Raw genomic sequence first — 14,066 nt, 5'->3', positions numbered from 1 at the left:
GCTTCTCCCTATTATACATTTTTACTCATCCATGCTTCCTATTTCTCTTCCCAATTCCTTTTTTTGTGTTATAAATAGTTCTCTCTGCAAGTTTCTCTGGAATAATCGCAAACCCAGGATCTCATTGGTTCGCCTTCAGTCGTCCAAGGAATTGGGAGGTGATAATGTTCCTAATATTCGCTGTTACCATTCTGCTTTCACTCTAAAGCAAATCTGGACTTCTTTATCTGAGACCTCAGATCTGCCTCTAACAGCATGGAGCTTGTTGGAGCAAGCTCAATATTCTCCTTTTTCTTTTATCTCTGCTGCCTGCTTGTCCCAACCTCCTAAACATTTCTCTTCTCCTATTTTTATTCACTCCAAAGCAATAACTACCTCTCTGCTTCACTCTCACTTCCCATCTGTTGACCCTTTTTTACGCACCCCAATTTAGTATCACAAATCCATTAAGATTAACAAACATTCTTTATTTTGGAAAGAATGGATTGAGAAGGGTATTATTACACTTCAACACTTAATAAAATATGGATTTTTCAGACCTCCAAACCTTCTACAATGTTTCCTCTTCTCATGCCCTTCACTATCCTCTACTCAAGGAATCTCTCATTCGTCTTTCTCTTTAGAGTTCTCCCACGATCATTCCTGAACAAACTCTCCCTGTCTTCATTGATTTCTCTACTCAATTCAAAGCTTCTACTATATATAAAAAGTTATCTCACTCTTCCAAGATTTGGACCAAATCCAAATTAGAGCTTGTATGGGAAAAAGATCTAGCTGTAGTAATCCCTTTATGCACATGGGATTCCCTGTGGACAAACATTCACACCTCCTCACGTTCTGTTAGCACCACACAGACCTTATAATATTTTTATAACAGACCTTTTCTCACCCCCTGTGACATGTACATATTTAAGTTCATAGATTCCCCGAAGTGTTGGTCTTCTCCTAACAATAATAGTGATTTCCTTCATATGTTTTTCCTTTACCCTCTAGTTAAAGCTTTTTGGTCTCAAGTTTGGTAAAAATTGAATGACATTTTATCTATTATTGTTACTTTTGAGATTTCACATGTGTTTCTGGGCAGGCATTCTTCTGTCTGGAAGGTTCATAATACTGTGGGTCAATTTATTGATTTATTTTTTGCTATCACTCTTCAAATTATTACTACCAACTGGAAAGATATTTCAAAAATTTCATTCCAAGCTTGGTGGAATTTACTATGTCATCACTATAGACTTGACCGTGCTTTCGCTAACTCTACTGCCTTGTTGATCAAAAAAGATTTGTTATGGTTGCCTTTAACTTCTTTTCTTGTTAGGTCGAACAATTAAGCTTGTATATGCATTCTTTATTGTGTCTTTGTTTCTGTACCTATTCACTGTTACACATCTTGTTTTTCTTCTTGTATTATGCTCTTTTCTTCTTATTTCTCCTCTTTTCCCTCTCTCCCTCTCTCTTTCTTCTTCTCTCTTCTTTCCTCCTCCCTCTTCTTATAATCTTAAAAAATGCATTGGACTTTGTATAGAGCTTTCAACTGAGGTGTGATTCATTTGTGTACCTTATTGTTAAACTAATTCTCGCATTGTCATCCCTCATCATAAATTCTGTATAGATGTTTTGCTATTGTTATTACCTCAATAAAGCTTTCTAAACAAAAAAAAGGTAGCTGACCCTTACCAGATTTCAGAATAAGTAAAATTGTGTGTTCTGTTGAATTCTGGTCTGAGGGAGCCGGTAGCCTTGGTGTCCTTAAACATTGCTGTAAGAAGCAGGACAGTTTGGCCCTGTGTGGCCTGTAGAATAACAGTGAAATGTGCTTTCCCCATGTTCAGGGCTTCAATGGCATCTGTAACTTCCTCCTCACTAATGTTCAATCAAGTTCTTTCTGGATGATCCCAGGCAGGGAGGGGAGATAGATGTCTGACATGAATATGCCTTCTATCATGGTGTCCAACGGATATACTATTGTGTAGAGCATTGAGTAAAAAGTTGAAAATTCCTTAACAATATTCAATGGGTGAACCAGGACTTTTCAGGTGGTCGTGCAGATGGCCAAAGTCACTGATCAGGCATCCAGTTGCTATAATTGCATGGCTACTTGCCGTTGAGACTCCTCTTCATATTCATAGTTTATCTGCTTAATGCAGGACAGCACTTTTTCTACCAGCCTTATATAGACACTGTTGATTTCATACTTCTTATTCGTAATCCTTCTCAAGCGATCCAGGGTAGGGTGGACACAGTAGTCATCCTGGAGATCTTTATGTCTGCCTCCAGAGCATTCTTCATTGCGGCAACAATGGCTCTCACAATACCGGCTTCTATCATCAGCATCCCACACAGGTAGGCCTTTCCTGTTGCCAATAGGAATGGACGACTGCACTATCATTGTCACTTCTCATGTCAGGTCTTCCCATTTTGTCCAGGATGGAGTTCAGTGCCAGGTTCCAGTCTCGGGCATTAATGATTTTATGGGAGCTGGACTCTACCAGCAGTCTATGATGTTTCGCCAGCCAGGCTCATTTCGAACCCACGGGGTATAGACGGAGTCAACGATCATCTGGGCCGTGAACTTCACTTGTACGAAGAGATAATGGCCACTGTCATTGGGCTAAGGCTTTATGAATTGAACTAGCAGGCATTTATGGAATAGTATGGCCACTGGAAGTAATAGTGATGGGTTAGTTAGGGTTAACATCCGTAACTGATCCATAGAGAAGAGGGCTTTGCCCTACGCAGTCTCATTTGAGTTTACCTGATTCCTCGGCTGTAAGGTGCATTTCCTGCTTGGGAATGATGCTGGTCATCTGAGAACCTAGGAAAGAGAGCGGTTTTTTTCCATTTGATATAATGGATCATTTGGTTCAAGTTGAGAGACCAAAGGGTCAGGTGCACTTTACGATTTTCAGGCATAGTGTTTTACTCTGCAGGGATAGGAGCCAGAAAATCAGTTATGGATGCACTTGCAGTTAGGCAGGGATAATTAGGAGCAATGTCCCATGGGACAGGGAGAAGGATGCCAAGTACAACTTTCATTCGGGGGGGGTGACAGACCACTTTGAGCAGCCACCACTCAGTAGGGTGAGGGTAAACCGGATCATCCCACCCTGGAGTGGTGAGCATGAAGAAGAAAGAGACCTGATCGCAATTCACAGGGTAGGACCGGAAACATCCACCATGGTTTATAGGGCGGATCTTGATTTATCTTGATCCTGGTGAAATACCTGTGTCAGGTCCCGCTCTGAGTCTATGTTACTGGCAGAAGCCTCTGTAAGTGGCATCTGAGATGCCATGGTGCAGGGGGATAGTGTCCATATTCAGATGTTGTTGCACGCCTGAATTTTCCAAGCAAAGTTCCAGTTCATCTGGGTCACAGAATTCCTTGCATTCCCTGTATGGTCGCTGTTTCTAGGCTGTAAAGTCAACAATTTCTTCCGCAGGATCTATGTTTCATAGGAGAAGTCTGAAAAATATAATCTTACAGATGTCATGTTGGTATGGACCATGTTTTCAGGCCTCCAACAAGATCAGGAGGTAGACAATAATTGGGCAAAGCCCCTGACTTGCTGGTGAGAATCAGATAGTATTACAGAGTGCTTGTTCAAATGCTAAAGGAGGCGGAAAACCATGCCTAGGAGTTGTGCGAGGAAAATCTGAGGGAACAACGAGATGTCACATGTGTCCTTTGACTCCAGGACACCAAAGATACAGAAATTGTTCCTGACATTATTCTTTGTCATTTCATCTGGGTGCTCCTTAGTTCCCTACTAAATGTCATGATTTCCTTCACTAACATCTCAAGGTCAATACCTCTTCGCTCCGTGGAATCCATCTGATATCTCAGTTGGGTCATGTTCCCCTTCAGTAGTTTAAGTTCCGTTTTAATTTCCATAGTCAAGAGTTGTACTTTAGTGATAGAGGCTTCTATGACTTTGAGGGCTGCCAAATGAAGTTCAAGATGACTTCTGGAGTTGTCATAGTGGAGACTGAGGGTGGTGCTTTGGCGTTTCATGTAGTCTCTGTGAAGGTAAGTTGTCTCATTCCCTTCCCCTTAGACATGGGCGGCGTAGGCAGTACGGGCAGAGGGGAAGGGGTCAGCAAGGGTGGGACCAGTGATGTGTCGGTAGAGCTGTGAGCCTTCGAATCCCACTGCAATTGCAGGGAGGGATGGTCTGGAGGGGCACAGTTTTGACAGGCAGATGCTAATCAATTCCCAGTCCTGTCCCAATCAGTGGATCTTGTGGGCCCAAGAGCCCCAGAATGAAGGCAAGGTATGTAGGGGACACTCCTAGGAGGCAGCTTGCCGCAATCGATTGAACAACAGTGCCAGCACCTCCCTTTCAAGAAACGGGTATGCATACAGAGGGGCCGGAGAATGGCTGTCATTCGGACCTGAGAGACGTCTTACCGTTTGTGGTGGTCCGCAGCACCAGCACCTCTTGGGTGCCTAGTAGGGGAAGGTGGGAGTAACATTTCATTTCTCCAGCATCGTCGTGTGGGAGGTAGTGATGCATCCTGTAGGGGTCCATATGGATATGCCTGGCGGCTTCTGGATCCAAAATGGTGATCTTCCATCACGTTCTCAGCTCTACATGCCTCTGGTTTCAGGGGTCGAGATGGGCTCTTCATCACTCACCTCAGCAACTTCCATAATTCCCTGGGCTCCCCAAGTCATCATGTAAAGGACAGAGGGAGCGGCCAATATATAAATACTTCCAAGAGGTGGCTTACCGGGTGCGATTACCCAGCAGCACCAGCACCGATTGGAAGTCCTCCATCGGTAGAAGGTGGGGTTGCTGAGCTGTCTTAGCAGTGCTGTGTGGGACGTGATATGGTGGCCAGCAGAGTCAAGTCCCTGAAGTATGGGAGTGCACAGTGCAGGCATGGAAGCCCATATGTGTTGCTTCAGCTAATATGCCTCGCAGTTTGGGGTGCTCCGTGCACTAGGTTGGCTAGCACATCCGGTCGCAGTTACAGCCCGAGATGGGAGTTGGTCACACTGGACTCAGGGGAGTGCAGATCACGAATAGAAACCACCCCAGGTCGGGGGTAAAGGGCTTATAGAACTGCATGGCGAGGAGCTGCTCTAGAGAGTCGCCAGTGTCGATCACAGCGTAGCTCCGCCCCCCCATAGTATTTTAAGCAAGTCCTACATAATATGCATAATTTACTTTACAATTTTTTTTTCTACATTATAGCATTGGGATTCATTTTATTTCAATTTGTGTTAAAACATCAATTTTGTTAAATTACTATGCCACAGAAAGCGCCTTCACTTATTGCATACTTAAGTCAACCCTTCGCAAAACGTGGTTATTTTTGCTAGCGGCCCGAAATAATTTGGCCAAATTAAAGATAGAAAAAGACAGTTTTGTGGCACAGAATTGTGATTTGACATGGAAGGGACTCTCTATTCCACTCTTATTTGAATTAAGCGAATTTGTTACTAAGAAGAGACATTCCCCTTCAGTATCAATTCTGATCTTTCAAATAAGATGCCATTGACGAATTCTGTCTTTCAATGGATAATATCTCAACAAGTAAATACTGGCTTGAAGGATACAATAATAGTTGGTGAGATATTACCATATTATTTCATGTTCTGCTTCACTGAACACGGGACGCCTTTTGGCTAGGTTCATGCTTTAGAATTCAATATACATACATACCTACATTTCTGAAAGCTTTTGATACCTTTCATTGGACTAAGGAAGAATAAAAAGTAACCAATGTAAAAGGTGTCGTTGATGATCTTTTTTATTACACCCATGTACTCAGAAGAATCTTGAAAATGTTGGCCTTCATGAAGTCAGCTAAAGTGTCTCAATTTCAAATGATTTGTGAGCTGTGGGGAAAAGAAAAAAATACCACACCACCTCTCTGTGAAGCTGATTCACAAAGGCAAACTTACTCTTTTGATTAAGTTTACTACTTTTAGGTATTTACAAACTATGTGCAGAAATCAGGCCCTCAGAAGATGTTCTGTTCCAAGTTGTTCAGTGAATTCAAAATCTAGGAGCAGGAAATCATCAAAGATTAACAAAGCCTGCAGCACTCCCCTGATCACCTGGTAAGAAGTCACATGGAGGACCTCAATAATGATGCAGAGTCAAGAAAGCTGGAACCTGCACTCCTCAATAATCTGCCTCAATGGTTCTTTTTATGCAGCATGAGAGGTAAAGAGGAAAAACCCTTTCACAATAGCTAAATTTCAAAGTGTCCATGGCACAAAAGGGGCCCAAACTACTCTCCTCCAGAGTCTAAGGCGGCTCTGTCGGGAGAAGGGCCTGGTTATTGATGTAGGGTGATACATACCAGCAGGCCAAACTGGCAGATCTCACTGGAAGGCCGGAGCAATGATTGTGGGGGTCTGACAGGGTGAAGAGGTGTAGCTCTAAACTTTGGTGGGCGGTTTGAGGCTCAATGCCGGGCTCGGTTGAGTGATGCCAAATGGAGCCAGTCCATTGGCTGTCCGGGGTGGCTTTTGCAGCAGCAGGAATGTTTTCCCACTGCTGAAAATGGCCACTAAAATTGTCAAATATTTTGCAATGATTGGGACTGATAAGAGGTTTAATCCAAGGATTAACATAGGAGTATAATCTACTGTGAAGTTAGTTTGGTGGGTATACCTGCAAAGATGACCTTGAAAGCTTGACCTTTTATTCTTCCCCACGCTTCCCCTTTCCTACGGTACTGCAATCCTGAAATGGATCGCAGCATCAAAGGAGGATGGGGCTGGAAATCATGTGTCTTAAATACACCACCCCCTAGAAAAGCCCCCATTCTTCACCATCTGCCAGTGGTGAATAGAAGTCTGTGTGTTGCTGCCAAGGAATTCCCAGTGGGAACACAAACCATCCATCCCACATCCCCTGGGTTCATAGTTTTCATCCACATAGAACCTACCACCCATTCTGTAATAAGGGCCAATAAGTGGTAATGTTTTTCTACGGGAAAACCAAAGCAACACACATTTCTAGAGCTCTTTTTGGATTTAATTGTACATTAAAGATATTACTCTCAATATCATAATGGAATTTTTTAGGGTATTTACATTTGAAAATCATCTAATAATGTAAGTCGAATTGCATCTCCACATCAGGGCCAACAAACAATGTACAACTTCTGCACTGTACCAGTTAAGTCAATTCTTTCTTCCATTACCTTCACATTCTTGGATATCACAGTAGTCGTATCTGAGAGCGGGATCAGTGGTGTAGCACCAAGGCCCTTTTGGATCAGCGTCTGGGTTTCGACAGTAGTTTGACTCTAGACCCGCATTAGGAAATTTTTCTGGAGTAATGCTATGAAAAACAAAAATACAGTTATAGGTAAGCCAAGGAGGTAAAAGTGAAATAGTAAAAAAGCATGGATGCACATCGAAATTTCGAGGTTTTTTTTTATATCAAGCTACAAAAATACTAAATATTGAATTGAGCAACATAAACATATGAAAATCATAGGTACAAATACCAGGTATGCGTGGCTTGACAAATGCAGCTCATCTAATCAAAAAACAGCCACACCTAGCAAATCCCAATAGTTCTCTGCAATAAAAAGGTTTCCAAGCAGTGATAGAGGCAGTGCCTTCAGAATGTTCAGATGTTTGAGGAGAACTTCACCGGCAATAAGGGAAGCACATCATGATTGGAGAAGTCGCCCCACAAATACAGTGCCCAGTCCTATAGGTCACAACTCCCAAAAACACAAATTAGAGAAAATACAGAGGAGAGATGCAAACTAAGGAGAATGTAAGGAATTGTGGGCCATATGTAGGTGGCCAAATACCGGTCGGTAACGCCGATTTCGGGCGTTACCGACCGGTATTTGGAGTTTGAGATGTAGGGGCCTTAAAAATTACCGATTTGGTAAATGTACCGATTCGGTATATTACCGAATCGGTAAATTTACCGAATCTGTAATCTGAGATGTAGGTGGCACTGTAAACAGTGCCACAGGGCCTTAAGGATTCGTTATTTACCACCAACTAATAGTTGGTGGTAAATAACGAATACCTGTGTATATGAAAATCTGTGCATGTACACCTGTGCCATGTGACACACATACATGCCCTAAGGGCATGTATGTGTGCCACATGGCACACAAGCACTGATCAGGGGTGCAACAGGGTGTCAAAGTGACACCCTGCCACCCTTGACTATTCGGTAATTTTACCGAATCGGTATTTACCGAATCGGTAATTGCCATTGATTCCTATGGGCCTCAAGGCCCATAGGAATCAATGGCAATTACCGAATTGGTAAATACCGATTCAGTAATTACCGAATCTTAACGATTCGGTAATTTTTACAGAATATTTACCTACATAGCATTTACCGATTTGTAAATACCGAATCGGTAAAATTCGGTATTTACGAATCGGTAAATACCATTTACCTACATGAGGCCCTAAATCTATTCAGCCTGTAAGAGCGAGGGGGGCAAATGATGCGACAGAGGAATGCAGCGAAGGAGACCAGCAAGTTCAACTGCAGGTGTGACCCTAGGCACGTGTTCCTCAAAAAGTCACCGAATTAACACAGGGAAAGTGTTCTTCACTCACAAGTGGGTGGAAGTCAGCACTAGAGTAGCTTTGCAGTGGTAGGTGCATAACTAGCAACAGAATTTAAACAAGCATTTGCAATGCAATAGGTCTCATATTTACGAGAGTTTGAGCTATTTGCATTGTAATTGACAATGCCTTTTATGTATGTGTTGTTTTTAAAACAGATAAATAAAAGGCATTGTAACTTCCAATGCCAATAGCTTAAACTCTTGCAAATGCGAGACCTATTGCATTGCAAATGCGTTCGGCGGCAGTACTATAATCTTTTTTTGAAAAGCATTCGGCGAGAGGTGTCCTGACAAAGCTATTTGAGAAAATAGTGCTCAGAGACTGTAATTAAAGCATACTGAGTAACAACACACGTAACAGGGGGTGTCGCCATGGAAGGTTACAAAATGAGACAAGACAGTACTAGGGAGGGACTACTAAGCCTATTGACCAATGAACAGCCACAGTTTACAGTGGACAATGACACACGCCAATGAAAAATATGGGTGGAGAGTGGGTGGAGATTCAAGTCCCCACCTGAATACAGAATGCCTCGCAGAGCAGCGCATGCATTGCTCAGGCTCAACCTAAAAAAGCATGGGACACACACAACACAGAGTAAAGGCTGACTTTCAGACAAAGGGCCTGGCTTAAAGATAGGGTTAATTTAAAATCCAGGGTGTGTGGTAAACTTGCTCCTAGAGGAGTTACTGCCGGTAGAATTTGGGCTGCCATCTTGTAGTATGGTGGTAAACGTAATGGGGCAACCTGGTGTCCCTCAGAACCTGGGTATACGTATTAAAGTAAACAATGGTTCTGTCGGGGTTTTCAATTGTTAGGGTAAGTAGCTACAGCTTACTTATAACACATATCAATGATTTGCAAATGAAGAAGAAATATATAACACACACCAAAATTAGAATTCAATAATATATTCAGAAAAAATTAGATAATTATGGCTGTCGCAATTTACAATTTCAATTGCAATATGAAATACGTGACTTTGGTGAAAAAGTGACATGTGGTGGTTGGTGATAAAGACAGTACACTATATACAGAAACAATTGAGCATGCAATAAAGAGGAGGGGAGAAAGATTTTTTCGTATGTCATTGTTATTTTAGTACATATGCTTCAGAATCCAATGACAAATAAGACTGATTGTGAGCGTTGTGTAGACATATGCAGTACGTCGACGTTTTGACCCTGTAGGTTGCACAAAAGTGAAATGCGTCAAGGTGGATCTTCTTCAGGACAAGAGGGGGGATTGGCAGCCTAAAGCAGATTCTTTGGTATCTCTGCAAATTATCAAATGCCTCCTAGTCAAATATGGGTTTAAGAGTAAAACCACATATACCTCCATTGTGTATGGCATTTTGCTTAACCTGAGTTGTGCCATTATCATGTTAACAATGTCTTCTGCTCATGAAAATAAGTTTTATCAGCCGTGGCCCGTTCAGGTAAGAGCAGTGGGGTGGTGGGGCAAGGTGATGTGGGATATTGACAAATGACCACAAGGGAAAATTATTATTTATTTAACTTTCCCTCATGGTCGTCTGCCGAATCCACCCTCCCCCACCCCAACCCGGCCTCATCGCTCTTGCCTGTATGGACCGTGGCTGAGTTTTGGCTTGAAACTGAAGAAATATATGGGTGGAGGCGATTATGTAGACCTCAAAGCACAATAGATTTCAGACATCATTCACTTAAAAGGCAAAATGTGTGGGCGTTGACAAGAAGATACATGATTTCCTTATGCATGCGTCCACAGCCTGATAGCAGTGGAGAATCTACCTACTATTTGCTCATGTCTCCATTGACTGAAAAATGCTGAGCGTCTATTTGCATTGCTATGCTCACTCTCAGGTGAGTTATGTTATGTTATGTTAAATTAAATTTATTAAGCGCACGTACGCCCATAGGCTTCATGGCGCTGTGGAAAACTGGCACAACATAACATGTAACAGAAAAAAGAAAACGGGATTAACTAAGGGTAAGCTTGCTTGAAGAGCCAAGTTTTAAAAGCTGGACTATAAGTTGGACTATAACATATAATCCCTCAATAAATAAGCTATCTAAATGTTTGTGGTCAATCTGCAAAATGAATTAATTTCCAAACAAATAGGGCCTACCATTCTTTGATGACAAGATAGCAGAAAATGATTTTCTTTTAAGTCTTCCTCAGATTAACACTACTTGTTGGCCTTCCCTCCAGTCATGAAGGTGAGCCATGGCTCCCCTGGGTTGTGTGAGATCTGTGCTTCAACAATGATTCTCTATCCATATTGTTCACTCAGCGTTCCAATATCCCTAAAATGGCTTATTTCGGTTTACTTATCTTTGGTATGTGTTTAACTGTTAACCTCAATGAGTTCAATCATTGTTGTAGTAGTAAATCACCCTTAATGATACAAGATGTGTTATTTGGATATGTTCCTCAAAATGATAATCCGACTCCAGACCAAGGCCAATACAATTATTATAATGGGTGACTTTAAGTAATGAGTTGTTATAATGGAGCCTACCAGCAGTATACTTCATTGAATACTAATGGTCAAGGTCTTCACTCAAGCAGTGAACAACTCAACTCTCACAGACACCACACAAGCTAGAGGTATACAATACATTAGTCCAACCTCAGATTTGGTTGGCCATTCCTTCATCTCTTTCAACCTCTCTAACCTGAAATACAGCAATACCTCCACCAGCACGACATGCCAATGTGCATCCCAGTTAGGTACTAGAGAAATATCAGCTATGAACAGTTTGGCACAACATTAAGTGCTGTAAGACACAACCTATCAAGCCCTGCAGACCCATCTAGACAACCTCCATCATATCACATCCTCCACCCTCTACATCCTAATCCCAGCTAAAGTTAATAAACCTAAAGAGGGCTCAGAATTCATCAATAGGGAACAAGTTGAACCTGAAACAGATTAGCTATAAACCGGAGTACATATGACATAACTCTTTAAGTATAGAAGATGTGAAAGACACAGAAAAGGCAATTATAAAGACGCTATTAAGAACCACAAATAGGGGCCTGGCTAAATAATTATTGAGGCCTCCCACCATAAGAGGAAGATCTTCTGTATCTATTTAGAACTGTGTAATCCGGCGACCACTGTGCCCTCGGCCTGGTTGCCCCCTCGCTCCCCGCCTTCTGCCTGCCACTTACCTGCTGCCTGCCTGCCTGCTGCCGATCCATCCCGGTGCCCCAGCCGCCGCAGGGCCGCCCGCCTTGATCGCCGATCCAGCCCGGCGCCCCAGCCGCCGCAGGGCCGGCCGCCTGGATTTCGCGCCGGTTTTTGACGCGACCCCGCCCCCGCCTACCGATAGGCCCACGCGCTCCCCGCCTCCCGCATGACCCGCCCTCCCGGATCCCTTCTTAAGGGGACCCCGACCCCAGACTTTCAGCGACCACTGTGCCCTCGGCCTGGTTGCCCCCTCGCTCCCCGCCTGCTGCCTGCCACTTACCTGCTGCCTGCCTGCCTGCTGCCGATCCATCCCGGCGCCCCAGCCGCCGCAGGGCCGCCCGCCTTGATCGCCGATCCAGCCCGGCGCCCCAGCCGCCGCAGGGCCGGCCGCCTGGATTTCGCGCCGGTTTTTGACGCGACCCCGCCCCCCCGCCTACCGATAGGCCCACGCGCTCCCCGCCTCCCGCCTGACCCGCCCTCCCGGATCCCTTCTTATGACGCCCCCTCAGCGACCGCGCAGCGGACGCGCGCAGCGGGAGCGCCGACTGAGCGCCGAAGGTGCGCCAAAGGTAAGCCCGTCTGCGCCCGTCCGTGCCTGGACCGCGCCCAGTGCCAGGACCCCTGGCCCCCGCAGACCCCAGCCCACCCGCCGGACGTACGACGCCGCCACCCTCATCGCACTCAACGACGGACGAGCCCCGGGATGCTACCGTGCCACCCCGAGGCGCTCCCACGGACCCTTCTGCTGCACCGCCTGCAAGTTCACCTGCATCCGGACCTGCCTCGCACCAGCACCCGCCAAGACGAACACCAGCACCAACCACCTCAAGTGCATCCTGCTCAACACCCGCTCAGTCCACAGACACGCCATCGAACTCTGGAACCTCATCGACACCACAGCTCCTGACGTTGCCTTCCTCACGGAGACCTGGATGAACGCCTCTTCAGCGCCCGACATCGCCATCGCCATCCCAGAGGGCTACAAGATCACCCGGAGGGACCGCACTGCCAACCAGATAGGAGGAGGCATCGCCATCATCCACAGGGACACCATCCGCATCACGACCAGCACAGACGACATCCTGACCACCGCCGAACACCTACACTTCCAGATCCACACCGACCCGAAGACCACCCTCAGAGGCACCCTGATCTACCGACCCCCTGGACCACGCACACGATTCAGCGAGGACATCGCCGACTTCGTCAGCCCGCATGCCCTCCCCTCCGCTGACTACATCCTTCTGGGGGACATCAACTTCCACCTGTAGAACAACAACGACCGCAACACCACCACCCTGCTGGACAACCTCGCCAACCTCGGACTCAAGCAGCTGGTGACCACCCCCACCCACCTCGCCGGACACACACTCGACGCCGTCTTCTCATCCAGCAAAGACATCACCTTCAGCCACGCCACTGGACTCCACTGGACGGACCACAGCTGCGTCCACTTCACCTTCAGAAGAACGATGATCCACCACCACCAGCAACAGGTTGCCCGCAGAAGCTGGAGCAAGATCACAGCCGACCAGCTCGCCGCTTCCCTGAGCCAGCACCCTCCCGCCAGCTCAGCGAACCCCAGCCAGGCCGCCGACAACCTCACGAAGTGGATCAGCAACTGCGCGGACGTACTCGCTCCACTGAAGACCCCGCCCAGCAGACCCGGCAGCAAGAAGGCCCCATGGTTCACCGACGAACTCAAGAGCTCCAAGAAGAACTGCCGAGCCCTCGAGAAAGCCTGGAGAAGGGAGCCAACACCGGACAACATGACCACCCTCAAGCTTGCCACCCGGAAGCACCACCAGCTGATCCGCGACACCAAGAAAACTGCATTCAAGGACCGACTGGACAACAACGCACACAACTGCAAGGAACTCTTCAACATCGTGAAAGAGCTCTCCAACCCCAACGCCGGAAACAACGACATCACCCCATCGCAAGAACTCTGCAACTCCCTCGCCTCCTACTTCCACAACAAGATCGCGGACATACACAACAGCTTCAACACCCAACCGACGGACGCCACGCCCGACTCAACCGAACCACCGCACCCCACCACCACCCTCCGCGCCTGGACTCCTATCAGCACCGAAGACACCGTCCGCACGATGAACTCCATCCACTCCGGATCTCCGACCGACCCTTGCCCTCACCACGTCTTCAACAAGGCCGACGCTGTCATCGCACCCCACCTGCGGGACATCATCAACACCTCATTCGACACCGCCACCTTCCCTGAGAGCTGGAAGCACGCCGAACTCAGCGCTCTACTCAAGAAACCAACAGCGGACCCCACCGAACTGAAGAATT

The 14,066-nt window shown here is 46.0% G+C and overlaps 1 protein-coding gene across 1 annotated transcript in view; it reads right to left on the bottom strand.

Moving 5' to 3' along the window:
* PLG (plasminogen) overlaps positions 1–14,066 on the bottom strand; it is a 301,774-nt gene that overhangs the window by 191,199 nt on the left and 96,509 nt on the right. Inside the window, exon 5 of the mRNA XM_078648716.1 lies at positions 7,165–7,304. Within this exon, the coding sequence (XP_078504842.1) occupies positions 7,165–7,304 (140 nt within the window). The remainder of the gene's footprint in view (positions 1–7,164; positions 7,305–14,066) is intronic.

Source organism: Lissotriton helveticus, chromosome 6, assembly GCF_964261635.1.
Source record: "Lissotriton helveticus chromosome 6, aLisHel1.1, whole genome shotgun sequence".
In the NCBI taxonomy this organism is placed as follows: Eukaryota; Metazoa; Chordata; class Amphibia; order Caudata; family Salamandridae; genus Lissotriton; species Lissotriton helveticus.
Note: the sequence above shows the minus strand (reverse complement) of the source record. Positions and strands in the feature narration are given on the sequence as shown.